Source organism: Electrophorus electricus, unplaced genomic scaffold, assembly GCF_041902795.1.
Source record: "Electrophorus electricus isolate QZ-2024a unplaced genomic scaffold, ASM4190279v1 Scaffold37, whole genome shotgun sequence".
Taxonomy (NCBI): Eukaryota; Metazoa; Chordata; class Actinopteri; order Gymnotiformes; family Gymnotidae; genus Electrophorus; species Electrophorus electricus.
In genome coordinates, this window is record NW_027658660.1 from 444,852 (window position 1) to 471,000 (window position 26,149).

Genomic DNA, 26,149 nt, shown 5'->3' on the forward strand with positions numbered 1-26,149 from the left:
GCAGCACGATGGGTTTTCCAGGACACCGTAATTTATGCATGTTTAATTCCATCTTTTATTCACGTACTAAGCCCAACTCTATAGGCTAATATTTATAAAACCGAGATAACCATAGAAACGTCTTCATCTGTGCTTGATACTTTCACGGAAAAACGGAACTGCTGCTTGTCAAGCTTGTTTCATCAGGTTTTATATCATCGTCATGACGTGTTTGAATTGATCCCAGACATATGCAGTCCTCATCAAAATCCATTCAAGTCCTAGGCTGTGAGTAAGCTATGTTCTCTCTCTGGTCACAGTTGGCAAATAAATTATGCATATAGATTGTGGGGAAAACACTTTAGCACGTGTTCTCCAAAGAAGTGTCTTAATATGAGCTATCTAGCTAGTTCCAATGTCAACTGTAATCATAACACTGGGTTTCTCTCTGTGCTCAGGTGTCTTATTTGCATGCCAGTAACATGTTAGCGATATTGAAGTAGTGTGATTTTTTATGTTGCCCGTGATGAAAGGTGACAGCGAATAAAAATCCAAACATTTTTTTTTGTTCAGGTCTTTTTAACGGTCATAACCCACACATATTTATCTAACAAAAAAATCAGGTTCCCTAAACTATCCCACATGTCATACTGAAGGAAAAAAAATCACTTGTTGCTAAGAGATAGTAGAAGCACAGTAATCCGCTACCTGTAAAAATAACTGAACGTTACAACTCTGGCTTTGAATACATTCTTATGGATTCTATTTACAGTGTGGTTATACAATAAAATAAGTTGTACATTAAAATAATTGTAATTATTTACAGGTGCACACGTTTGCCAGAGCGCAAGACTAATTGCGTTTTAAAGTAACAATGCTTATAGATGTATGTCTAGAGAAATTAGGGCGCAAATGTAACTTTGTAGCCAGTTATCTATGATAAAACGTAACCTGTCATATTTGAAACATTTCTCCTTACCACAGGGCGAGACAGTGAGGATTTTAGGAAAAACATTACGCTACCTGAATTTACCAAACTATACTGCGGAAGTTAAAGAATCTTACGTTTGAAACGCACACACACACACACGTAAATAATATTTATTTTCAAGAGGGTGACAACGTATGAGAACTGAGAACTTGCATCAGTAATGACGAAATAATACATATTCATAACATCTAAGAGTCAAAACTCCGTTTTAAAACAAAACAATGAGGTGCGCTGTATCGCGAATATCAGTTAAAGGACCTGTAAAAACCATATTTGATATTTTACTTAATTCTCTAATCGAGTAGATCACAGATTCGAACAGGATGGGCTGTGTTTGCTCGTGTATGAAGGTATGTATGTTTTTTCCTACACTTTGGGAACGATTTTAAATACGATAATCTGAAAAGGATTAAGATTTATTGTGCATGTCACGGAACGCTTCCACTGGTCACGTGGTATGGCCCGCCGCGTTGACTGTCTCGTGTGTAACCTTGCCTATGTTGTTCAGCACACACCTGCATCGGTTTACTCTTGTCATGTTTGTATGTATTTAAACCCTTGTTAGTGTGTGCCTTATTGTCAGTCGTTGATCATTGTCACGGTCACAGTTTGTGTTATACGTGAGTGCCGGTGTCTGTATCGTATGTTAATAATCCTTAATAAACGTCTCCGTGGAGCGAGTCTGTACGTCCTGTTCCTTGACCAGCGGCACTCGGGCCGTTACAGTGCGTAACTAATTAGCATTTTCCTGTAAAAAAAAATAGCGCAAATGCAGATGATTAAAAAATTTTGTTTTGTTTTTTTTAAATCAAAATGAGATTCTTGTAAGAATACCGAGATATCGCTAAGTCGCGATAATACTGCATATACAAATCAATACGTTTCTACAATGCTTTTCTACAGAAAAAGAAGAAGGAGAAAACGAATAGAAGTTGGTGGAGACACATAATCTCATCCTCCAAAGTGTCTGACTCCTGCGTGGCATTAGACGGTCACGCCGCGAATGTGACCACCTCCACTTCTTGCCCCTCTTCCTCTGAGGGGTCCCTGATCTTCAGTACTGCTTCTTCCTTTTCACCTGTGGACATATCCCACAATGCCTCTTCTACCCAGTCGTGCCTTCCTGGTCAAGCCTCCTCCTCCTCCTCCTCCTCCTCATATGAGTCGCTCAGGACTACAGCAGTGATTGTTCCTGGTTAGAGCTCAGCAGATTTGATCATGTTGTTCAAATGCATAGTCTGTTTTTGGTTAAGGACATTTACTCCAAGTTTCTGTTCTCTATACAGAGGCTGCAGATAAAGATGTGGACTCCGTGCGCATTGAGAGGTGGGTACATTATCAAAATTCATCTTCGTGGCAGAGAAAAGTGTGGCATGGTGGTTACCCAATGGCACTGCCATTGTAACTTCCTTAGGGCATAAAACGAGAAAAAACATCATTGTATTTTTCATTCTTCACACCTTTATCTGTCTAAGGGTTGTTATGTGAACATTTTGTGCATAACTGGCCACTCTGTATTCATCTCTCCCTTCTTTTCTGTCTCTCAGGTTTCCGGCTGTTCTGATGCAGGCAGACACTCGTGTTCAGCCGCGGAATTTATTGCGACAGCTGCTGCACGTCCTCAGGAGTAAAAGGATGCGTCAGATTGGTCAGGGTGAGGGCCAAGGCCACACCCCCATCCATTCCGCTGTCGAACACCTCAACATTCGGCAGCTCGGGTAAAGACGAGAATACACACCGCGTTTTACTACACAGCCTATTAAGAGTAGATGATTTTACAGTTTACACAGGTGAAGCTCAGTCTTTTTCTCCTATACAAATACAAACATATTGTAATTAAATGAGCAGTAAGTCATTTAGCAGTTCTTCTTCACATTATGAAACAGCCATTATACTGACATGTAGTGGCCTGGATGTTTCAGAGCTTGTGCACTAAATCTATTTTTAACATGGATGACCTGTTAGGTTTCCCAACATTGGGAACAGCTGCTATATGAACGCCACTCTGCAGTGCCTACTGAGTATCTCCTGCTTCTGGAGACCCATCAGAGCTCAGTCATCCTGCTTGACGGATCCTTCTAGTTGCCAGATGCTCAGGTACCCGTTCAGAACCAGAGGCTTCACATGGGTCTAAATGAACTGTTTAATCATGAGTGCTTAAGGAGGTGCTGTGATGCTCAGAGATATAAACCACTTGGTCTCCCTGTTGCTGTGTGTAGATGTTTTTCAGATCTGCAGCAGGCCCAGCTCACCACTCGCAGCACAAAGCAGAAGGTGCAGCTCCTGGGAGCCCTGCTTGAGTGTGTTTCAGCCCGCTGCCCTGCATTCGAAGAGGACTATGAACAGGTCCAGCTAAATGGCCCCCTCAGCCATTCAGAACACATCAGAACCTCACGCAGTACCCTGCAGGAACTGCACACGGCCACCTTTGTTTTCTCACCGTGCTGCTGTTGAAGTCCAGGAGCAAATCCTCCTCTGATGTTCTCCTGTGCTGTCCTCCACAGGATGCTCATGAGTTCCTGATGCTCTGCTTACTGCAGCTGAAAGAGGAGGGAGAGAGACTCAGGGCCTCTTTCTTCTCTTACATCTGCCCTGTGGCAAACTTTGAGTTTCATATCAAGTCTGTGCTCACATGTACCAGGTAATTAGGTATCACTGTTGCATATCTCCTTTGTGTTAATGGACTGGTCTTAACCAGTCTTAACGTGTTTGTTTAAAGTACATTTTCTCACCGAGAGTAGGCGCTTTCTCCGGACATCTCTGTTTAAAGTATTCATGAAAGTTTCATAACATACATAACTTAAATATGAACATTTAAAATGCTCACAAGTTCAGCTTGTATTCATTACATAGCTTTCAAATCTCAGAGTGTGTGTGAGTTTGGGAAAACAACAGACATGGACTGAGCATTCTAAATGTTTTCTGCTCTGATGCTTCACATTAGATAAGATGTTATCTACTTGTAAAACTGAGCAAATTAGCATGTGATAACTCACACACTGTATAAGGGATGCAGGAGATTATTTCTGTGCAAATGTTGTAACATTTCTGTTCTCCATTTTGTGAAAGCTGTGGAAAGCAGAGCTGCAGAGTGGATGTCTACAACCACCTCTCTGTAAATCTGAGCCCTGCTACGACCGACAGCCTACACACTTACTTTAAGGTTGGTCACCTCACACACCCTCTTTGGATAAGGCTTCATTACTGTGTTGTAAAGGAGAGAATACAGTTATGACATGCTACCATTTTGATTTTATCACTCTCAATGAAAGGGTCTCTTTCTTTTTTCAGCCAACACTACTGGAGCGTTTTTGTGAGTGTGAAGCAGGCTGCGAGGCAACTGAAGAGGTGGAGTTTTTCACACTGCCACGGTGAGTCTCGTCTGACGTAGATGACCTTAAAGAATGAGTTTTAAACCAGTCCAACACACACACCCTCCTCCACTCACACACACTTCCAGTCCTTAAGTCACTTTTCCTCTTGGAACAGTATTTTCGTCCTCCACCTTAAGCGGTTTGACATGCTGGGCCAAAAGCTCTCAGACGTGATGGACGTCCCGTCCGAGCTGGATCTCTCTGCCCTTCCTGGGGTGGCTTCTCTCAGGCAGCAGTCGAGGTGAGCTCGTACCATCAACCCGTGCCCACATACTTCTCTGTCCACCCATTCCCATTTAGCTACAAAATGCCGACTGAATGGCTTTGTGGTTTGTCCTCAGTGGAGCAGCGGGAACCCAGGACAAACCGCAAGAAATGCAAAATGATAAACTGGGGGAAAACTCCAGTCCCCAGCCAGGTAGAGTTGTGCCATTTTCTTACAGTGGAGTGATAATACGGCTGTGTATAAGTATCTGCCATAATGACTAAGTTCTTTTAACCCATCAGTAGTAAATGAGAGAGGAGAAGGACAGGGAGCTAGAGGACAGCAAGTAAGCCTACCGGTGAGGAGAGAGAGAGACCAAAAAGAAGAGAGATACAGGCTGAGAGAGACACAGAGACAGAATGAGAGAGAATGAAAGAGGCCTGTTAATACAGAGATGGCGTTCGATCCGTGATGCGTTTTCAGTTAATCGTATGAAAAAAAAGATGTATTTGTTTGTTGCAGGAATGTGCACCCACTGGCACCTACAGACTCCAGGCGGTGGTTTCTCATTTAGGTGACAGCATGGACCATGGTGAGTAATCTGACATTATTTATACACGTGCAGTAGAAACTATTAAATGACTAAGGACCACCGACTACTCCGACAGGCCACTATATCAGTGACACAGCTGAGGGAGAAGGACAGAGCTGGTTGTCATTCAGTGACTTAAAAGTATCAAGAAGCACTGAGCCAGCCATCCTAAAGAGCAGGACAAAAACAGCCTACCTGATTTTCTACGTGCACAGGTAGAATCTCACCTTTCAGACTTGGGAATGTAGGTACCTCAGTCTAGGAGCACTCTAACAGAAACAAGTTTTACAAGCTTTTATATGTAGGGAGTAAATTAGCCTTTACTGTGCCCTGGGACTGCAGGTCTCTTGTGCATGACAGGTGAGTGAGGCCTACTCCCAGCACCGGTGGGCAGGTGCTAACCTTCTTTCTCAGTCCTTTCACCCTTCCCTCTCTGCAAAAGAATTTAAAAAATTTTAACACATTAAAATGAGCCATTTTTTATTCTCCACAAAATAGTAAATGCCCCCTCTGGCGTTCTTGTTAAAACACTTTTTCCATATTTTTAACCCATAGATGTATAACATGAATAATACTGTACTTGTCAAGTCAACATATTTAGATGAGGTGTCCTAGTGTCAGTTATTGTCTTCTAATCGCTATTGGAGATGTACAAGTCCCCATTCTTTATCCCCAACATTGTTCATACTAAAAGATTAATTTCTTTTCCAAGTAGCACATGGCAGTGATTAAACACCTATTTACATGGACGTCACTTCCATCGCCACATATGAGAACACTACCAGGGTGCTTCACTGACGGAGGAAGAGCTTCAGTCCTTTTTGAGAAATAACCAACTTGTATTTTAATTTGCAGATGTTAGGAGTGAACCAGCATCTGTCTATAGTTCTTTTAATTGTGAGCACACATATTTAAACCCTTATTTTGTTGTTGTTTGTCAGTGTTTGACCCCATGTATGCTGCTTTGTTGTGTTTTAAGACTGCCTGTTATGTTCTAAGTAGTGTTAATGCTTAATGTTCTTCGTGTTTGGTTTTGTCTTGTTCTGTATGATAATAAACGTCTGTGGCATCTGAACCGCAGCTCATCTTTGCATCCGGCTTCACGTCACAGGAACACCGACCGTTGAAGGTTGCCTCGAGCCAAGGGAAAGAAGAAAAAGGGGAAACCCAACCCATGCAGGAGAATCCTCCATACTTGTGGGAACACTCCCTGTCATCACATCGGGGGAGAGTATCTCTGGAGGATTTTGGGGGGGCCCTGGTGGTGGTCCAGGATCAGATGCTGCAGAGTCCTGCCTACCTTCACTGGATTACCGGGACCCGTACGATTACGACTACCAATATCCAGGGTCAGACTCTGCAGGGTCCTACTATCCCCCCACGGACTACCAGGAGGACTATGAGGATTACAGCAGGAGTGAGGAGTATGTTGACGTCGGCCTCAGGTCAGACACCGAATCCGACTGCTCTGAGGATCCATCAGTGGAGGTGGAGGAGGCCCGCCATGAGGATCCTTCCTGTGGTTTATAGACCGGGTCAGAGGACTCTGAAAGCGACGAGCCTCCGATGTTAGTGCTTAATGTTCTTCGTGTTTGGTTTCATTTTGTTTTGTGTGTTAATAAACATGTGTCTCATGTGAACCACGGCTCGTCTTTGCATCCTGCCTTGTCTCCCACGTCACAGAACAGCAATTCATCTACACTTCTCACAGATAAAGCTATCGCTAACGGCGAAGAATAAACATGTTGCAAAAAAGCAGTAAGAGCTAGTATGCAGAAACAGTGGTGTTAGCGCGAAACAGATTCAAAAACAGGAGTCTCCTTATGAAGGAAGGAGGTTCTTATGAACCTCTGTATTTTGACAGCAAGTATTGACCATGTGCCATTAAAACCATGCCAGGTATGGTATTAATCCACAAAATAGCACATCAAATCTAATTATTTGGCTAGTACAGGGTTATGCAATATTCCCTCAACTCAGCAAAATGCAACAGCTTGAATTACTTAACTGATTAATAATAATAAAAAATCTTTCCTGACTATAAAAATATAGCTGACCCATTCGAAAGATTAAACATCCAGTGAGTGTGTATCCTGGCATGTTAAGGTAAAAGGCATCTCCGACTGGAATACATTTAAGCGGTTTCGGGCGCCATCTGGTGGCGACTTGGAGTCCTTATCACGCTCTCATTTCTTTTGTATGGCGGGACAAGTGTTTTGTTATCCAACCTATCGAACAGTTCTGCCTAGATTTAATGCACTTATGTACATTAGCATTAGTCCAGGCTTCTGGTGTTTATTTTGGATGCATATATTATAATTAGGCTACTGTGGACATTTGTATTTTGTATAGCTACAGCACCTGTACTTCACACACGTGTAGTAATCGGATCTAGAAAGTTGCCAGCCCTATTAAAATATTAGGTTTATAGTATAACAGTTTAATTAAACAGACAAAGTGTTAATCACAATCATTTGCATGATGATTAATCTTGAACCAAAAATCTCACCGGGTGCTGTAGTTCTCTTTCCAGACACACACCCAATAAAACTGTGCTTGATCATTTCTTATTGATAGCCACTGACTATAGGATCAATAGAATAGTACAACCAAATAACCTTTAATGTTTTGCTTTACTGTAATACAATTTAGAATTGCGATGTTACCCTTTTAAGAAGAACTGAACACATTGTGACAAGAGCAACTGGATGAAGCTTTATTGACATGCTGGTCAAGGACTCACATCCAATATGTTTAAAATACATTAATTGAGGCCAAGTGCAGCATAAAAAAATATTTTAACTTCACACAGAACCAAAACAATCAACATTAAAATATATAAAATATATAATGTATAAAAATATGGGTATTGTTTAAAAAAAAAAAAAAAAAAAACTAACCCTAACCCTAACCAAACCCTAATCATAACCCTAAACCAGTAGCACAGACGTGTGTCCCAATTTGTCTGGGACAGCAAGAGAGAGGGAGAATGATGATAGATAGATAGATAGATAGATAGATAGATAGATAGATAGATAGATAGATAGATAGATAGATAGATAGATAGATAGATAGATAGATAGATAGATAGATAGATAGATAGATAGATAGAGAGAGAGATAGAGAGATAGAGAGAGAGATAGAGAGATAGAGAGAGAGAGAGCTACTTGAAAAGAAATGTGAGCTATGTCCTATTTTCCTTTCTTTACTGCAACACTGTCATGGGACCCAACGTTAAGTCCTTTCTTTGGTTCCACTTTCTCACTGTTCACTTTACTATGTTATGAGATGCTATGAAGCGAAAAATAAAACATGCCACGACTACTGTACGCATAATGAAGCACAAATAGAACATGAAAGTCCAAGCTAATGTGATCTTTGGTGTCATCTGCTGCTGCCTCTTGCCGTAGTTGTGACAAGTCACCACAAGAGGTCTCTGTTAAAGCGAACACAAAAACACAAGACAGGTCTTCTGTGCCCTACGCCCTTAATTCTACTTGCTCTAGACACAAAAGCAAATGTTAGAAACCGGTTCAAAGTGACCAGTCCTTCAGGTTCAATCTTCTCCAAGTAACCCACTGCCATCCATCCTCTGTAGTCGGATCCGGGGAAGTCAAGAGACACTGACACCAAGGTAGTGAATCAAGAGCGCTCCACTTTATCGAGGAAAGCACAGAGTATATATGTGTCCTAAATCTACTATCTAAATATACAGGATGACGGGGAAAAGTGAGGCATGTTCTAAGGGTCTATGTAGAAAGGAAAGAAACAAGGTTAGTAAAGATTAGATGTTCTCTGCATGAACGAGCCACTAGCTGTTCCCGTGCCCGTCATGAGCCACTGCTGTCCTTAAAGAGAGACAGGGAGAGAGAGAAAGAGAAAGGGAGCGGTAAAGAAGACAAGAAGAGGGAGCGGATGACCTCGGGCGACCAGCTCGCGGTCAAACCGCCATGTCATGGCTGATAGGCAGAGACCTTGCGTTGAGTGCCTGAAGACATAAAGGCTCCAGTATCTAACACGCCCCTCTTTGATTCCAAAGGAATCACATATCAGTATATAGACCTTTCTCATACGCAGGCACCAAGGCAACATTAGCATGATTAATCACGGAGGTAGAAATGAGAGTTATGAAAGAAGACAGGAGTGACAATAAACAGGGTCCACAAACAAGAATCAACACAATAATCAGGAGTATGGGAAAACATATGTTTATGAGCCAAGATCCCCAAGGGCCGACAAGCTCAGTTAACCAACTGAACCAAGAATCATCGGCGGGTGGAGGCTCAGCAATAGCGGTCTTCATGTGCAAAATGATGTCAGTAATGCTGTTATAGTAACTAGGGATGTCAAAGCAACACGTTTCATTAATGACCTTGCAGATGCCTCCCTCCTTTGCCAAGAGGAGATCTAGGGCTAGGCGGTTCTGCATGACAGCGGTACGGATCTTATTTACCTTATCATTGAGTAATGCCATGGCGTTTTCACTCCTATTGGCTAAATTAAGTACCTGCCATGCCAAACCGTTAATTTTATTAAGGGCTGCAGTAGTTCCTCCTCCCAGGAACAAACTCCCACCCGCGTTCATTCCAGGATTAGTCCATGGGTTGGCCAGTACATACCCACCATACCTATTAGGGGTGCCATTAATTACAGACCTTTTAGCTCTGTCAGATGTCAACTGCGAACATGTATATATGACCAGAGATGGGATAGTTAATGCTGGGGTACAACATCCTTTTCAGGGAAATTGATGATGGGTATGACTAACAATCAAAGTGGGTAGGCTGGAGTATTCCATCCTACCGCATACCCACATGATAGCTGCAGATATGCCAGTGCCCAGGATCGCAGGGCAAAGAGACGGTGTGCCTGTTATATTATTTATTGTGCATCTGCCCAGTCCCGTGCCTAATGTCCATACCTCATTTATACACAGCGTGTGACCAAAAAATGGACAATCAGGCAAGCCTGCAGAACATAGACAGGTGCTACCTTTCACAGGTAATACTGCTAGGGTCATATTTCTGAAATGGGGGTAATACCATTTACAAATGCCAATGTCACAGTCTGTCCTGTGGTTTGGCCATGAACGATCAAACAGGGCCCATGCGGGGAGATTACCACTGGCAGCTGCTGCCTTAGATACATTTCGTATAAACCGTACTCCCATATTGATCTGACAGTCGGATGAATTATGATTAAGTGCTGCTGCCATAACATCATCTACCAGGACTGGTACCCAGGGTGTATGGAATGCTTGACAAACCAGACAGTCCTTTCCTGGCTCCACCTCTCCTACCGCTACCAGGGAGACCACACAAGCTAATTTACCATTACACTGTTGTTGATGACTCTGAAAGCCCACTATCCCCCATTTTGTACTTTTTGAGACTGAAAATAATGCCAATATTATCAAATGAATGGGGCCCATTATTCCTATAGTAAGGTTTTGCAAGAACCTTTCAGGAAAGGACCAAAGAGTCAGCAAAAGGATGTTAATAGGCAGAAAGGATATCTATCAAGTTATAATACCAATGCTAAAGTGTATTGACATACAGGGACAAGGAGTACTTCCTTGGTGTGTGGTGCAGCCAAGGGCCAGTCCCTCAGCATGAAATCATATAACAAATTTTGTACTATATGTGAATGTGTTTAGGTGCATTTTGCTTGTCGGACGCGTCAGCTACTGGTGATTTCTTCAGCCGGCTGGTGTGTATCCACTGTGCTGATCCCGATGTAAGCACAGCGGTTCGGGTCACTGCGATCACGGTTGTTGGGGGTCCATACGCAGCTTTACCAGCTTTCCAAGGGTTCAGTGATTTGACCAAAACAGTGTCACCTGGAATAAATGCATGAGTAGGCTTGTCTGCGGGAAGAGGGAGAGAGCAAGCGACATTACCATGCACACTGTTCAATTTCTCAGTCAACATTTGGGTGTAGTCCACCAAGATCACGTCCATGTCACCTGAATGAGAAACACCTGGGTTACATCTGACCCATGGGATGGTAAATGGTCTACCAAAAGTTACATCAAACGGTGACAATTTATTGGTGGCACTGGGCGTCATTCTGATCTCACATAACACCGCTGGCAGTAGATGTATCCACTTCTTTCCTGTTTCCATCATAGCCTTTGTTAACCTTTCTTTCAAGGTATGTTTCATTCTCTCAACAATGCCAGATGACTGAGGATGATAAGGGATGTGAAATTTCCAGTCAATAGTTAGGTAGGTGCATAGTTTCTGAGTTACCTTGGAAATGAAACAGGGTCCCTAACCTGAATCTATTACCCAAGGCACACAGTACCTCCGTATTATCTCCTTGGCTAGGATTTTAACCTAAGAACAAGGAAATGCCTCAGTCCACTTGGAAAACCTGTCTACAATCACCAGCAGGTACTTCAACTGACTACAAGGTGGCATGTGCGTAGTCTATCTGTAGATACTGAAAGGGATATTCAGGAGCCGGCAAGGCATCATGTTTGGTTTGTGTTTTACCCTGGAGGCTTCTAGCACAGGTTAAAACACAAGCCAAACATGATCTAATGGCAAATGTACAATTTTGCAAAAGGTGCGGTATCAGAATTCTGTCTTGTATGTGAGATTTGTTTATAGATCTGGGAAATGTCAAAGTATATATGTCCATACCATGCCTGTTCAAACACAGAAAATATGTGTAAATATAATAGATAAATGCATTTATTATAAGAATTTTAACAGAGTTCAGTACTTAGATTTTGCATTTCTGATGAGAGAATCATTATCAAATAAAACCAAGACGAACAGCTGGGAAAGAATCGTGAGGATCCCTGTTTTCTGTGCACACTGTTTGCACAGAGCAGTGCGAGCCACTGCAATCGAGACTGATTCTCCTTCTCCAGAAAGTTGATTATTTCAATGATCAGCAGCATATCATTTTCTAATTTAAGGCATATGTTTTGAACAGTTTGCATACTTTTAAGGCATGCACACTGGATTTGAAAATTAAGTGAACTGTCTTTGATGTAGTGTGAATGAGAAATAAAATGGATCATTAAGAATACATTGGTCAAGGAATGTGCACTGATGGAACCCACAGTCCCTCGCTCACCCTTGGCCAAAATGAGTCGAGGAAGAGCAAACCCATTCCTGGTTCGGTACGTCCACTTAACAGATAATTTAGTGGTTTTACTTTTTGGCTACTCTACCCACCTCTGTCTGTATTGCAGTTTGGGTTGTTTGTCTGTCTAAATGTCCGCTTAGCTACTATAGCTAGAGCTTTTCTAATTTTATGATGAACGGTCTGTCTGCTGTAGTTTTATATAGTTATGGAATGCATTGACGTTCCACCTGTTTTCTCACACAAGGCTTTATGTCAAGCATAAGCGACTGCTTTTCATGCTATTTAGATTTTGCTATTTTAAAGGTACAAGACAAGTAATATAAGTGATTAAACCAAATTTCATCACCATACCCGCCCTTTCTCGTCTGCCCACATTTGGTGACGTATTTCGATGTGGTACGTCCACGCTGCAGGTGCGTATAACGTTCCTAAGTGCGGGCAGTTTGAGACGAACAGCTCTACTTAGCAGAGAAGAGTCGGTCCACAGTAGCGCCCCTCTCTCTGCGTCTACCTCTGTTCACTCACTAGAGAGAATCTGCTTTTGATTTTGATTTTGAACAATTGAATTTGATAATTTTGACCATTAACACTTTGTGCGCTGTGTGAGTGAAAACAATGTATTCTGTGCTTTCTAACTTTCACAGCAGTTGTCGGTTATGTGTTGATTTTGTCAGATGCCGTCACGGTTATAAAATCATTTTAGCGGTGCTGAGCCGCAGGTTGAATATTTGGAAATGACGTGGATAACACGTAAGCTACGTAACACGTAACACGTAAGCTGTTAATAGGTGCGTTTCAGTCCCTGTCATTTTCGTCCCGTTGTGGAAACCAATATATGTAAAAGAATTACCAAAAAAAAGGACTTATTGCTTGAAGCAGTGAAGCGGAGATGGGTTTTATGTTATGAGCAAATTTTTTGGCCCTTAACTCAAAAGAGAGTTCCATTTTTTGATGATAATTTATTGTAACACCATGAAAGGTAGCAGCGACCCTTTTGGTCAGCTGCAACATATAAAATCAAGACATAACCTGTGCATACATATGGGTGTGCTTTCTGTGCCTTCTTGTTATGAGTAAAGTAACCTAAATAGTAAAGAAAACAGGGCTCTCAGCAGACATTAGTGTTTTCTGGAAATTTGCTTGCTACCTTACAGCTTGTTTTCTTAGAAAGAAACATTTGACGGTGGAGTATCAGTTTTTGAAATATGGGTTACCTCTTGAAAAGTAGAGTTTTAAAGTACCTTGTTAATGGCTATAAATGAACAGTTTAAATGCATAAAAAGAGCAGCTGACGTGTTGCTTGCCATATGGGCTAGTTATCTCACCTTCATACGTACTGCTAACCTGACTGGTTACTTATCTTAGTTTGCCTTCTGCAACAGTCACCATTTTGTGGGGTCAGATATTTGTTAGCTAATAAGTTACTTCCATATACCCACCAACACATTCTACAGGTCAACACATTCCTGCTGCCCCTTTTGTGTATGTGTCATGACTGTTTATTTAATGATGTTTAAGTTGTTTGTGACCTAATTATTAACCACTAATAAAATCAGTTTAAACCATTCATAAACTTTTTGTATTCAATGCAGTAAGATTTAGCCTTTGGAACTAATGGTTTAGGGATATGCATACCCAGCTGCTTGCCTGTTGAAATTTACCTGTAAAGGTGTGCTGCCATTCTGATTGCTTTCTTGCCTGTTTTCTGTCCTTCATGAGTGTTGGTCTGCATACTGACAGTCTTTCTGAACTGACTGCCATTCACATGTATAACTGTCTGCCTTCTGATCCTCAAGCCTGCCTGCTTACATGTTAGATTGCTGTCTGTCCACCAAACTGTAAAAATGATTTATGCTTTTGACTTCATATCGCCTTTTCAGAACAAAGTATTCCAGGAGAGTCCTAAGAAAACTTGGACCAGGACAAATGGAGAAACAGAAGCGTCTTTTTGGCAGGAAGATGTAAGGCCTTTGCACTACAATGTTAAAAAATCTTAGAATAACAATATGAATTTTAAATGATTCTTATTTATACAGCATATTCCTTATAGAACCCAAAATCTCAAGGTGCTTTACACTGAAATGAACGAACAGTATTCAGCAATAAAACATTGATCAAATAAAAGTTAAAAGTCACAAAATATAAATGTAGAAAATGAAATTAATTTAAACAGAATTTAAATTAACCCGGCTAAACAAGCTGAACAATTAGACTAAGCTAAACAAGCCACTCTTTAATCTGTATTAAACACCAATAGATACTATAAATACTTTCTGGACTATTCCAAAGTATCGGAACGATGAAACATGAAACAGATGAAACATGTTTCATCAGCCTTGTTATTTTAAAAGATTAGGAAGTAATGTTAAAGGAATTAGTCTTATTTTCCTTATAATGTGCTAAAGTAGAATAAAATAATTTTGATTGTATTGTGCAATTAACAAAATACAACATGGACCTGAGCTCTATGAGTGATTCATCCATTAAATAGAGAATAAGAATAACAATCTATAAACTTAGACACAAGCTCTCTCAAAATAATTTGATCATGGATTTTAGTTCAGGCTGTTGATGTTTGAAGAATGACAAACGAACAACATTTCCTTATATATTTTTGTTGTTTCCATAGTAAAATTCCTTCACCTCCAAAAGTGGCACGGGCTTCTTCAGTATTTAAAAAGGTGAGTTTAAAATGGCCAAATTTGTTATTCATCAGAAAATCGAATTGTTGCTAATAAGTGAGATGTCAGCACAGTTGTTATGTTATCCTGATATTTAATTTCTTTTTATTCAACCTCTTCTATGGTTCTCAAAACAAGAGCAAGTCAAAAAGCACAAGACAAGACGAGAATAAACCTGTGAGGAATGACAGCAAAATGCTCCTTGATAGAGCCAAAAAAATCATCCCAGACTTGGAGAAGCTGGATATTGCACCAATCTTGACCCATTTTGTGATGGATCTGACTAATGAGTATGCCATTTTTAAAACTTTTCTTCTTCTTCTTCTTCTTCTTCTTCTTCTTCTTCTTCTTCTTCTTCTTCTTCTTCTTCTTCTTTTTCTTCTTCTGCTTTTTCAATTTATAATTTTTATTTTTGGTATACTTTTGAATGTATGAGATTTTTAGAATAAATATTAATTATAGTTCTAAAGAATGCTTTTATTCACATTCTTTTAGGCAGTGGACATCTATCCGGAAAGCAATCCCTAGTCCAGTAAGTCATACTACATTGCTTACACATCAACATATTTTAAATGGGATTCATATTAATTCTAAACCAAACAACCAAAACCATTTTGGAGCAATTTTCAATGTTCGCCTTTCTATGTTATCTCTCCTTTCTTTCACAGGAGACAAAGGTCATGATCTCTCATATGGGTTCATTCATTGCCGACATTGTCAGTGAAGTAACTGTGATGGGTCTTCTTTCATCTCTGGAAGAAATGTTAGATGTTGATCTAAGATCAGTGTTGCTTTCAAATTCCAAGAAGGAAACTGCAGATTTGCTGAATGCTTTCCGTACCAGATCTTGTGAGATAAATCATTCAGCTTCAGTCCACGTGAAGGAGGGGACAGCTCATATAGACTCTCTAAGCAGAGATGTTAGGACTGCAGTTATTGATACGCATCGCAGTTGCCTGGATGACCATGAGAGAGACCAAATTGTGATGAAATTCCACTCGACCATGGAAGATACAAATTCAGAAGCAATGAGTGAGCTTCTGATAGGAGATACTGAGAGTTTGACATCGTTATCCTCAGATGTCCATGACGATGGTACATCTAGACCTATAAGTACCATTCCTATAGCTGGCTCTCCGGTTTCGGATATGCTTCAGCGCTTTGATGATGAGATGGAGGAATTTGCTGAACTGTCGCAAGACATCAATCCCCACATAAAAGGAAGGACACATTTTTTGTCCCGTCATTTAATAAATCCTGACCTTGAAGGGGTCTCATCTTGTGAGCTCTGTGGTATGGTCATGCCAATCTACCTAGAGCAGGATGACTTGAAATCATCACAGGCATCATCAGAGCTATGCACAGATAGTATGAACACCTCCTCCGACGTCATGGCAAGCCAAGTTATGGAGTTGGTTGTCCCACCCTCTGTGAAGAAGGCTCAAGAGTCCCCCAGTGTACACAATGACTGGTCTTCCCTGTTCAGCATCGATATACATAGCTCTCCATCACTACAGTCTGAGATGTCTGCTAGGTCACCATGTACTGAGCCTGCTCTGGACAATCAGAGCAAAACCATGAAAGCCCAGAAGGGGAGATTGCATTTTCTATTCCCCTTCAGTAAGGTCTCAAAGGACTTAAAGGTAAAACATTTGACTTATTTCTTATTTAGATTTTGTTACATTATTCATTTTTAAAGTAGTGCATATTTGAATTTCATTTCACACTGAATGTGTATATATCACTTTGCATAAATGACATAATTTGTTCTAAATTATATTCTGTTGCATTATTACTGGTTTGTATCTGTACTTTTAGTTATAAATGTACTTATGCTCTGATATTTTTCTACTAAATCATTGCTTTGTTTTTGTTAGAAACTCAAAAAGAAAAGCAAGGAGCACCCTGACACTGTAGCTGCTGCTGCAACTACAGGTAAGAACATATTGCTAGAAACACATATGACAATTTAGTTGTTAGACAGAATATCACAATTATATCCATTTTTTAAAAATCAATAACTTTTTTGTCTTATGATAGGTAGTGAAGATGTTTCCCCCATCTCGTCACGTTTCACGAGGATGTTATCGTTCTTTACAAGGCAACGCTCAAATCATCAATAAAGCCTGAAACATCAATTTGCTGAAAATGTGCAAAAATGGCTGGTTTTTGGTTACATTTACATTTACATTTACAGCATTTAGCAGATGCTCTTATCCAGAGCGTCTTACAAAAGTGCTTTGTCCTTTACTCATAGAATATATCCTAGTACAGTACAGTAGGTTAGAGTCCAACATACCAGTGAACTAGAATACTGTAGAATACAGGGATCAATGCTGATACCTAGAAGTACAAAACACATAAGGTCTATCTTAAACAATGATAAGTGCAATAAACAATAAGTGATAGAGATGTAATGTGGCCATAATTATCATATTTTTACATTTGATATTGTTTTGCAATACAGCAGAAGTTCAAATTTGGTTATGCTGCTGTGTTGGTTACAGATCATCACAGACTGGTCCCAAACAACAAACAACAAATTAGGGCATAGTTCACAACATAATCTACAAATAGTTTTAACGAAAATAAAGCATCTGCAAGTCCTAAAATGTGTTTTATATTTCTGTTGAAACATGAATCATATTAATTGCCAGCCCTTTTAGTTTCATTTTTTTTTTTTCCTATTTTAAACACACAGAATCCCAAAACGATTTCTCTGTAGTAATACAGTTCACTACTGTAGTTGTAGATTTAGCTCCATTTAGCCCACAGTATCCCTTTAAATGAAACAAAGATTCAAAGTCAGAAGTTAAAATCCTATAGGAGTTAAATAAGAGCTTGATGTTGGATGTGAGATGTGTTCTGAACACATACTGCCAGTAAGTGCCAAAGAACCATTTTTAAATACAGTTACACCTCCCATTGAATTCAAAATACGACAGCCATCTTGTTAAACCCAACACTCACACATTGTATTTCAGATACATTTAATAGAGTTTCTCTGCCCAAAAACTACAATAATCAACTTCAATAATCCATCTGATGTTCAATGCAGGAATCCCTCCTGTCTGTCGCTGTTCCTCTTCCTCTCACAGGTAAGGGTACCAGTTGACTTTCCTCCGGCCGAGCGAGTAGGCTGCGGGCCGGTGGTGAAGAACGGAGCCGCTTCCTGACCTATCGTAGGATGACATCACAGACTGCTGGAACTGTGGCAGGAGCCAAGGCAAAAAAAAAATGGCAACAAGATATCGATAGGCATGTCAATATTCCCAGCACCCAGGTGAACTACTGCCTACCATGGGACTGTTGGAAACCTATTAAGATAGTATTGAGATTTTTATTTTTATTTTTTTACAAATCTATAAACTAAAAACAACATTATCTACTGACATACAACAATGTACAAAACAAGACACAACATATAAGAATTTGAATTTTAAAACATGTAATACGTATCGATCTTCTTTCAGCCCTACAAAAGACTTTTTGATGAATCAGAAAAGAAGATCGACGGCCGTGGCCCGACGACGGAGGTGGTCATAGCAGTGGTGTTGGTTCGGGCGGGCTGAGGACTCACACAGTGGCATGCCCTTGAGGTAATAAGGAGTGTTTACAGGCAAAAGAGACCGAACAATGCATTAGACATATTAATAACATAAAACATAAGGGAGTATAAAGATTCTGTGTCCTTTCAGATTGATTTGCGTACAGGGCAGAGGCATCTGCAGGCTTAAGCAAAGGATCCTAGGTAGGCTTTGGTGGACCTCAGGGTAAGATATATGACCTCTCCACCAGGCTCAAGACCATATAGAAAAACAATCTTCTTTAGGATAAGGTCAAGAGAAGCCTTCTCTTGGAATGTGTTGGAACATATTGATTAATGTATGGTTTGTATATAATAGTGCCGAATGCAAATAACAATATGTAAAAGTAGATTTGGTGAATACATTGTAACATTGGTAGTGGGATGGACAATTCTTTGTGCAAGAATGATGTTATTGGTTCATTTTTCTGCGGTTGCATTTAATATCACTATCCTTATGTATTTATATATCGCTTTTTACTGCAGATGTTGTCACAAAGCAGTTTTACAAATGTCCAAGTCCAAGCCCCCAGTGAGCAAGTCAAGGGCGACAGTGGCGAGGAAGAACTCCCTAGAGCATGAGGAAGAAACCTTGAGAGCAACCAAGACCCAAAGGGGAAGCCCATCCTCCTTTGCCTGGCAACGCTCACCACAATAATATAAATTTTAAGAGAGAAATAAATAAAAAATGAAAAAATAAGCAGTTAATGTCCAGTCCAATTTGCTAGAGGCCCTAGTCTTGACGCGATGGTGTGCATGTGTCCAAAGCCCATCCCACAAGAGAGCATCCATTAAGGGCAAGGGAGAAGCAGTTGGCTAGGGTGGAGCTGTGGTGGCCTACAGCAGGGCACATCAGGGTGTGGTGGGAAGAGCCATGGCAGCTGAGACGGGTTGAGGCTCAGTAACATCATGACATCAGGAGTAGGTGTACCTCGGCAGAAAGAGAGACTAGATTATTAGGCATGTCCAGGTACAAGGGTGTGTAAATTAGGGAACTATAATGTGCAAAGATGGGCTCCGGCAGATCTAGCTATGGCAGCACAGCTAAAAGGAAAGAGCCAGAAGGAAACACAGGCACGAGGGCACCCTGGAACATCAGCACTCCGCCGCTCTCAGTCAACACACTCGAGTGACAGAAGAGAGGTGAAGTGACAGAATCATAACATCCCAGTTTATCATAACTCTCAAAACCCATGGACCCCCAAGATGGGAAGTAGTTAATAAAATACCTGACTGTACAGATACTAAAAAGAAATCTAGGATTATTTTTGTTATTTTCTATTGGGCCCAAGAGATAAGCTGTTCGAGCAGTAATAAGTGTTTTTCTATAGGTGAGTAGGCTCTCCTTCCATGCAAGCTGGAAGACTACGAGCTTAGTGCGGTGCCATTTATGTTCTATTCTTTGAGTGTTTTGTTTTAAATTGCGAATGAGATCATTATACCAAGGTACTACATTTTTGTAGCTAATTTTTTTATTCTTAAATGGAGCAACATCATTAGGTGCACAGCAGAATACTGATTCTAAGCATTCAGTAATTTGATCAAGTTCCTTTGGGTTTGAGGGAATCCTAGGCGCAAATTTTTAGTCTGGGAGATTCCCAATAAATCCAGGTGCAGTGGACGATGTGATCGTGTGTCTGGTATGATAGCGAGGCGAGGTTACGATAGTGTGGCTCATGCATAGTTTAAATGAAATTAGGGAATGGCCTGCGATGGCACCTGACTGGGGTAGTATAACTACCTTCTCCATGTCTACACCGTATGGCAGTACTAAGTCAAGCGTATGTTTACATTTACATTTACAGCATTTAGCAGTACGCTGTTATCCATAGCGACTTACAAAAGTGCTTTGTCATTTACTCATAGAATATATCCTAGTACAGTACAGTAGGTTAGAGTCCAACATACCAGTGAACTAGAATACTGTAGAATACTGGGATCAATGCTGATACCTAGAAGTACAAAACACATAAGGTCTATCTTAAACAATGATAAGTGCAATAAACAATAAGTGATAGAGTTTGTTAATCAACATCATTGTAATAAACAATACCCTACAATAAGTACTAATTTAGTCAGTCAATATGAGAGCAGGGTAAGTATGTCCACCAGAGTGTGTGGGTTCTCTTTGTACATTGAAACCAATTGATTCTAATATAGAACTAAAGGCCAAGTTCAGAGGGTGTTGGGCACTATCAAAGTGAATATTGAAATCACCAACAATAATGGCACTTTCTACTAGAGCAGATCCCTCTCAGTATCTACAGCTAGACAAAACGCACCTGCCACCTTGTGGTCAGTTGAAGTATTTGCTAGTGATTCTAGACAGGTTTTCCAAGTGGACTGAGGCGTTTCCTTGTTCTAAGGAAGATGCCCGCGCTGTGGTTAAAATCCTAGCCAAGGAGATAATACCGAGGTACGGTGCGCCTCGGGTAATAGATTCAGATCAGGGACCCTGTTTCATTTCTATGGTAACTCAGAAACTATGCACCTACCTAACTATTGACTGGAAGTTTCACATCCCTTACCATCCTCAGTCATCTGGCATTGTTGACAAAATGAATTATACATTGAAACAAAGGCCATGATGGAAAACAGGAAAGAAATGGATAGATCTTGTCCTTCCTAGGTCTTCCTAAGTTCAAGACTGTTAACTCAATACACACTTTAAAACACTCAATACACAATTTAAATTTTTAATAATACTTGTTCAGGTTCCACTATTGTTCTCCAAACCATACATTATTCAATGTATGCATATTAATATTCAATACTTACACCAACCGGTTCTTGGTACCATTATGTTCAACCTGAGCTACTTGCATTTTATTTAAAAGGCGATCCTCTTCCATATCACCGGATGCCCATACTGCTTTTATTACCTCAATCTACTGCCAGCAGTGTTGTGTGAGATCAGAATGATGCCCAGTGCCACCACCAAATTGTCACTATTTGAGGTCGTTTTTGGTAGACCATTTACCACCCCATGGGTCAGAGGTAACCCAGGTGTTTCTCAGTCAGGTGACACAGCCATAGCTGATGACTGACAGACAAATCCTCTAAGACTTGGCTTGCGTTGCTTTGGTGTTACAGGAAAGGTTTGAAGCCCTTGTTTTTGTCTGTCTGGCATTCAGATTTCCTGAGCAGCCATGTTGTGGTTCCTAATTAGGAACATGTTCCAGCCTACTCCATGCAAGCTGGAGCACTGGATCCACTCTTTAAATGTGCCTTTTTAAGGTGACGGCTTATAAAAGTCATCTCTGATTATTTTTTTTGTTGTTAGCTTTTTAATCTGTCAAGTCTGTAATTTTCCAGATTTATATCCATTAAAAAAACAGATGCTCTAAAGGGAGGGGGTGGACTCCTTCAGTGGTACAGCAGAAGTTGATAACTTCAAAATCATTTACAGCAGCTTCAACCTTGCCTGAGTGATTTAAGTAATTAGTGAAACTGGCACAGCACCACCAACCGTTTATTAAAGAAAACGTGTATGACACATGATTATCTTAATTCTTTTAATTAAAATAGTCCCTTGCAAGGCATATTATTCAATTATGTTCAAAGAGGTACATAGAGCATGCTGGCAAAACCGAACCGTTGAAGATACTACAGGAAATAAGAAATTTCCATAATGTGAATGAAACATTTATTTAAATGTATTGAATATTGCACATCTCAGAGCCTCCAGAGGTGGAAAAGACCAGGCCAGGTGAGCCATAGGTTGAATTGGACCCCGAATCCGAGGGCCAGGGTGTCCCCACCCGAATCCGAGGGCCAGGGCTCCCGCCAGACGCATGACGCTCGAATCTGATCTTCTTGAAGCAATTAACTAGAGTTAATTGAAAGCGGAAGAGGATGCCTGGAGCTGCGATGCCATACCTTTAGGGAAAGATGAAAAAAGGAACACGAATGAAATAAATGAGACTGTTTGTTCTTCGAGGCTGAATGGGATGTGCCATAATAACCTTCAATTACTATATTGGTGTCCAAGCTGAAATTCAACTTGATTACAACAGCCGCAAGCCATGCAGATCTAGTTATGGGCTTTATTCAAAATTAAAACTAAAACAGAAGTAGATTTTAAAAAACACAACCACAATTCTGTGATTTATCTAATGCCAGCTAGTTAACTTCATAACTTACTCTCTTGATTTTCCCACCCTTAATCTTGCAGAAAGAAGGCTCAAGAAAATCAAGCGGATGTAAATCACAATCATCCATGTTGTTTTGCCTCCACATCACCCTGAAAGCGCTTTATTTAAATAATCTAGCTGTGCTGTATCGACAGGTATGAGAAGATTCCCACAGAATATCAATTTACTACTCTATGGATTCTTCATGACTTGGCAGTAAGGTAATAATAACAGGCAGGTGTAGCATCTAAAAGTGGAAAGTCCAAGTGCACGTGTTATTAGCTAGCCAGTAGACAAGATCAAATACAAGGTCACAAATTTTAACCTGCCCTTTATATGGAAAATCTGCAATATTTTATATTTGCCACATCGTTAGTGGATAGGTAGCTAGCTATAGTAATTAACCTGCAAAATGTGTTCTTAATCTGTTGATTGCAACTGTCAAACATTTTTTAAAAATGTGTTGAATATTACCCACTCACAGCCTACAGAGGTGGAAAAGACCAGGCCAGGTGAACCATAGAACAAGTTGAACCCTGAATCCGAGGGCCAGGGCGACCCCGCCCGAACCCGAGGGCCAGGGCTCCCGCCAGACGCATGACGCTAGAATTTGACCCTCTTGAAGCAGACGAGCCCACTAGAGGTAACTGAAGCGGAAGAGGATGCCTGGAGCTGCGATGCCATACCTTTCGGGAAAGATGAAAAAACGAACACGAATCAAATAAATGAGACTGTTTGTTTTTCGAGGCTGAATGGGATGTGCCATAATAACCTTCAATTACTATACTGGTGTCCAAGCTGAAATTCAACTTGATTACAACAGCCCCAAGCCATGCAGATCTAGTTATGGGCTTTATTCAAAATTAAAACTAAAACAGAAGTAGATTTTAAAAAACACAGCCACAATTCTGTGATTTATCTAATGCCAGCTAGTTAAATTCATCACTTACTCTCTGTTGATTTTCCCACCCTTAATCTTGCAGAAAGAAGGCTCAAGAAAATCAAGCGGATGTAAATCACAATCTTCCATGTTGTTTTGCCTCCACATCACCCTGAAAGCGCTTTATTTAAATAATTTAGCTCTGCTCAATTTCAGCTTGATTACAATAGCCGCAAGCCATGCAGATCTAGTTATGGGCTTTATTCAAAATTAAAGCTAAAATAGAAGTAGATTTTAAAAAACACAACCACTATAGTAATTAACCTGCAAAATGTGTTCTTAATCTGTTGATTGCAACTGTCAAACATTTTTAAAAATGTGTTGAATATTACCCAAGTCACAGCCTACAGAGGTGGAAAAGACCAGGCCAGGTGAACCATAGAACAAGTTGAACCCTGAATCCGAGGGCCAGGGCGACCCCGCCCGAACCCGAGGGCCAGGGCTCCCGCCAGACGCGGGATTCTCAAATTTGACCTTCTTGGAGAGGGAGATCCCACTGGAAGAAACTGAAGGGGAAGAGAATATACCTTTAGCGAAAGATGAAAACTGACCACTAACCAAACGAATGAGAGAGATTGTTCTTTAAGGCTGAATATGATGTGTCATAATAACCATCAATTACTATAAAGGTGTCCAAGCTGAAATTCAACTTAATTACAATAGCTAGCCAGCAGCCAAGATAAAAGGTCACATGTCACACAATTTTAAGCTTCCCTTTATACGAAAGAACTGCAGTATTTTAAATTTGCCACATCGTTGGCGGACAGGTACCTAGCCATAGTAGCTAATTATCCTAGCTAGTTCACACTTCATTCTCCCCCAAATGATCCCATTATCGACAGGTATCCGTGCTTAGACATGAAGACAGTTCAGCGACCGAGGACTGACATGCAGCTGTCACAGCTCTTTTAGAGCAATCCGACGGTTAGCGAGCCAATGCTAGATAATAACGTTAATCGCAGCTACAGTAAATAGTTGGCAGTTAATCTGCAAGTTAACTAACGTGCTCCATCGCCATGAAAATTAGAATCTGTTGCCGCAAGAGATGTGCATAAGTAATGTGTGAACTAGCTAAGTTAACCATCTCAAATAGACAGCTTGTCTGTTAGCTAACCTAGCTAGAGAGCCCAATGTTACCTGAGTCGTTGAATTCAAGTCCGACTTGACACTTTAGCCTTTCCCGTTAGGCCTCATCGTCTTTTTAAACAAAATTCGCATACTATTCATAAAATCCATATAGAGCAACTTTTATGGATGATCTGCACAGTGAAGCTGCATTATTTCTGTTATAATACGGACACGGCAGCATTTTCACGGCATGTTTTCTTAATCTGTTTATTGCAACTGTCAACACATACGAATGATTAATAATTAATGTAAACTGTTATGCAGCGAATTAAAGATACTATATTTTCCTGTTTCCCTAGAAATAATCCAAACTGCAGTGTCTGCTTGTTTATGCTGAAGCACGCTTAAGTGCGTATAATTTTTGTGGATTCCACATATAGATTAAAAGGAAAATGTTACCCAATCATGTCAGAAATAGCAAAACAAAAAAACACAGGCTCCGAGTTACTGAAAGAGAAGTACGCGATGAGGTCCTGGTAGAGCATAGGCACAGGTTGGTCATACGTGTTTATGAGGGGTTTAATTTAAGCAAAATCCTCATCACACACCCAAGAAGTCAAAGCCTGCAAAATCCCCAAGCAGCAAGACTGCATCAAGTTAGCACTGGCTGAAGCAAAAATAGTGCTGTGTCCTGCTCTGTGGCTCATCCACTCTACCAGTCTCTTAGTATTGGGCTTAGTGTGCTTAATTCATCTTGATGTCCTAACTGACATTCAAAAAGAAATGGACGTGAGAAGACAGTGTAGGAGTTCAAATTTGAATTGGCTTGAAATGTAGGCTGAAGTGCTCTTCTGCAGCTGAGCAGCTCATTTTCTGCTGAGCATCTTCACAGCCCTTACAAGGAGAGCATGAAAATGATGGAGGGGACAAGAAAAATCAGAATAATGCTTTAAGGACTGGACACATTTACAGCTTCTCACACCAAACAAAGTACTCCAAGGTAAAAAGTTCATCAAAGTAAAACATGTTTCATCCATCTTTCTGTGAACTGATATTTTAATGACTGACAGACAAATCCTCCAAGACTTGGCTTGGGATGCTTTGGTGTACAGGAGAGGTTTGAACCCCTTTCATTAAAGAAAACGTGTATGACTCAGGTGCTAGGGTATTATCAGAATGTAATTTATTCCAAATGTAAACACATGATTCTATTAATTAGAGATTCCCTTATAAGGAATATTATTCAATAATGTTCATAGAGGTACAAAAAAAAAAAATAAACAAACAACAAAACCCTACTGGGTCTGGAAAAGAACATCTTTATCAATAAAAAGTATCAAATGACCTGAACACAGTTGTACCACCATTACAAACTCCTTGCTTGAGTCTGCATGTATACATGTATGATAGTAACATATCAGCCAATGAATGATGGACTCGAGTTTGTACTCGAGGAAAGAAAGAAATTTTCATAATGTCATAAAGAATCAAGTGTTTGG

At 40.4% G+C, this 26,149-nt stretch overlaps 1 protein-coding gene across 1 annotated transcript in view; it reads right to left on the reverse strand.

Moving 5' to 3' along the window:
- Positions 1 to 10,777: 10,777 nt before the first annotated feature.
- Positions 10,778 to 26,149, reverse strand: part of LOC145655849 (homeodomain-interacting protein kinase 2-like) — a 32,524-nt gene continuing 17,152 nt past the window's right edge. The window contains exons 9-10 of the mRNA XM_081709314.1: positions 23,915 to 24,088; positions 10,778 to 10,980 (exon numbers count right to left, since the gene is read on the reverse strand). Of these exons, the coding sequence (XP_081565440.1) occupies positions 10,778 to 10,980; positions 23,915 to 24,088 (377 nt within the window). The remainder of the gene's footprint in view (positions 10,981 to 23,914; positions 24,089 to 26,149) is intronic.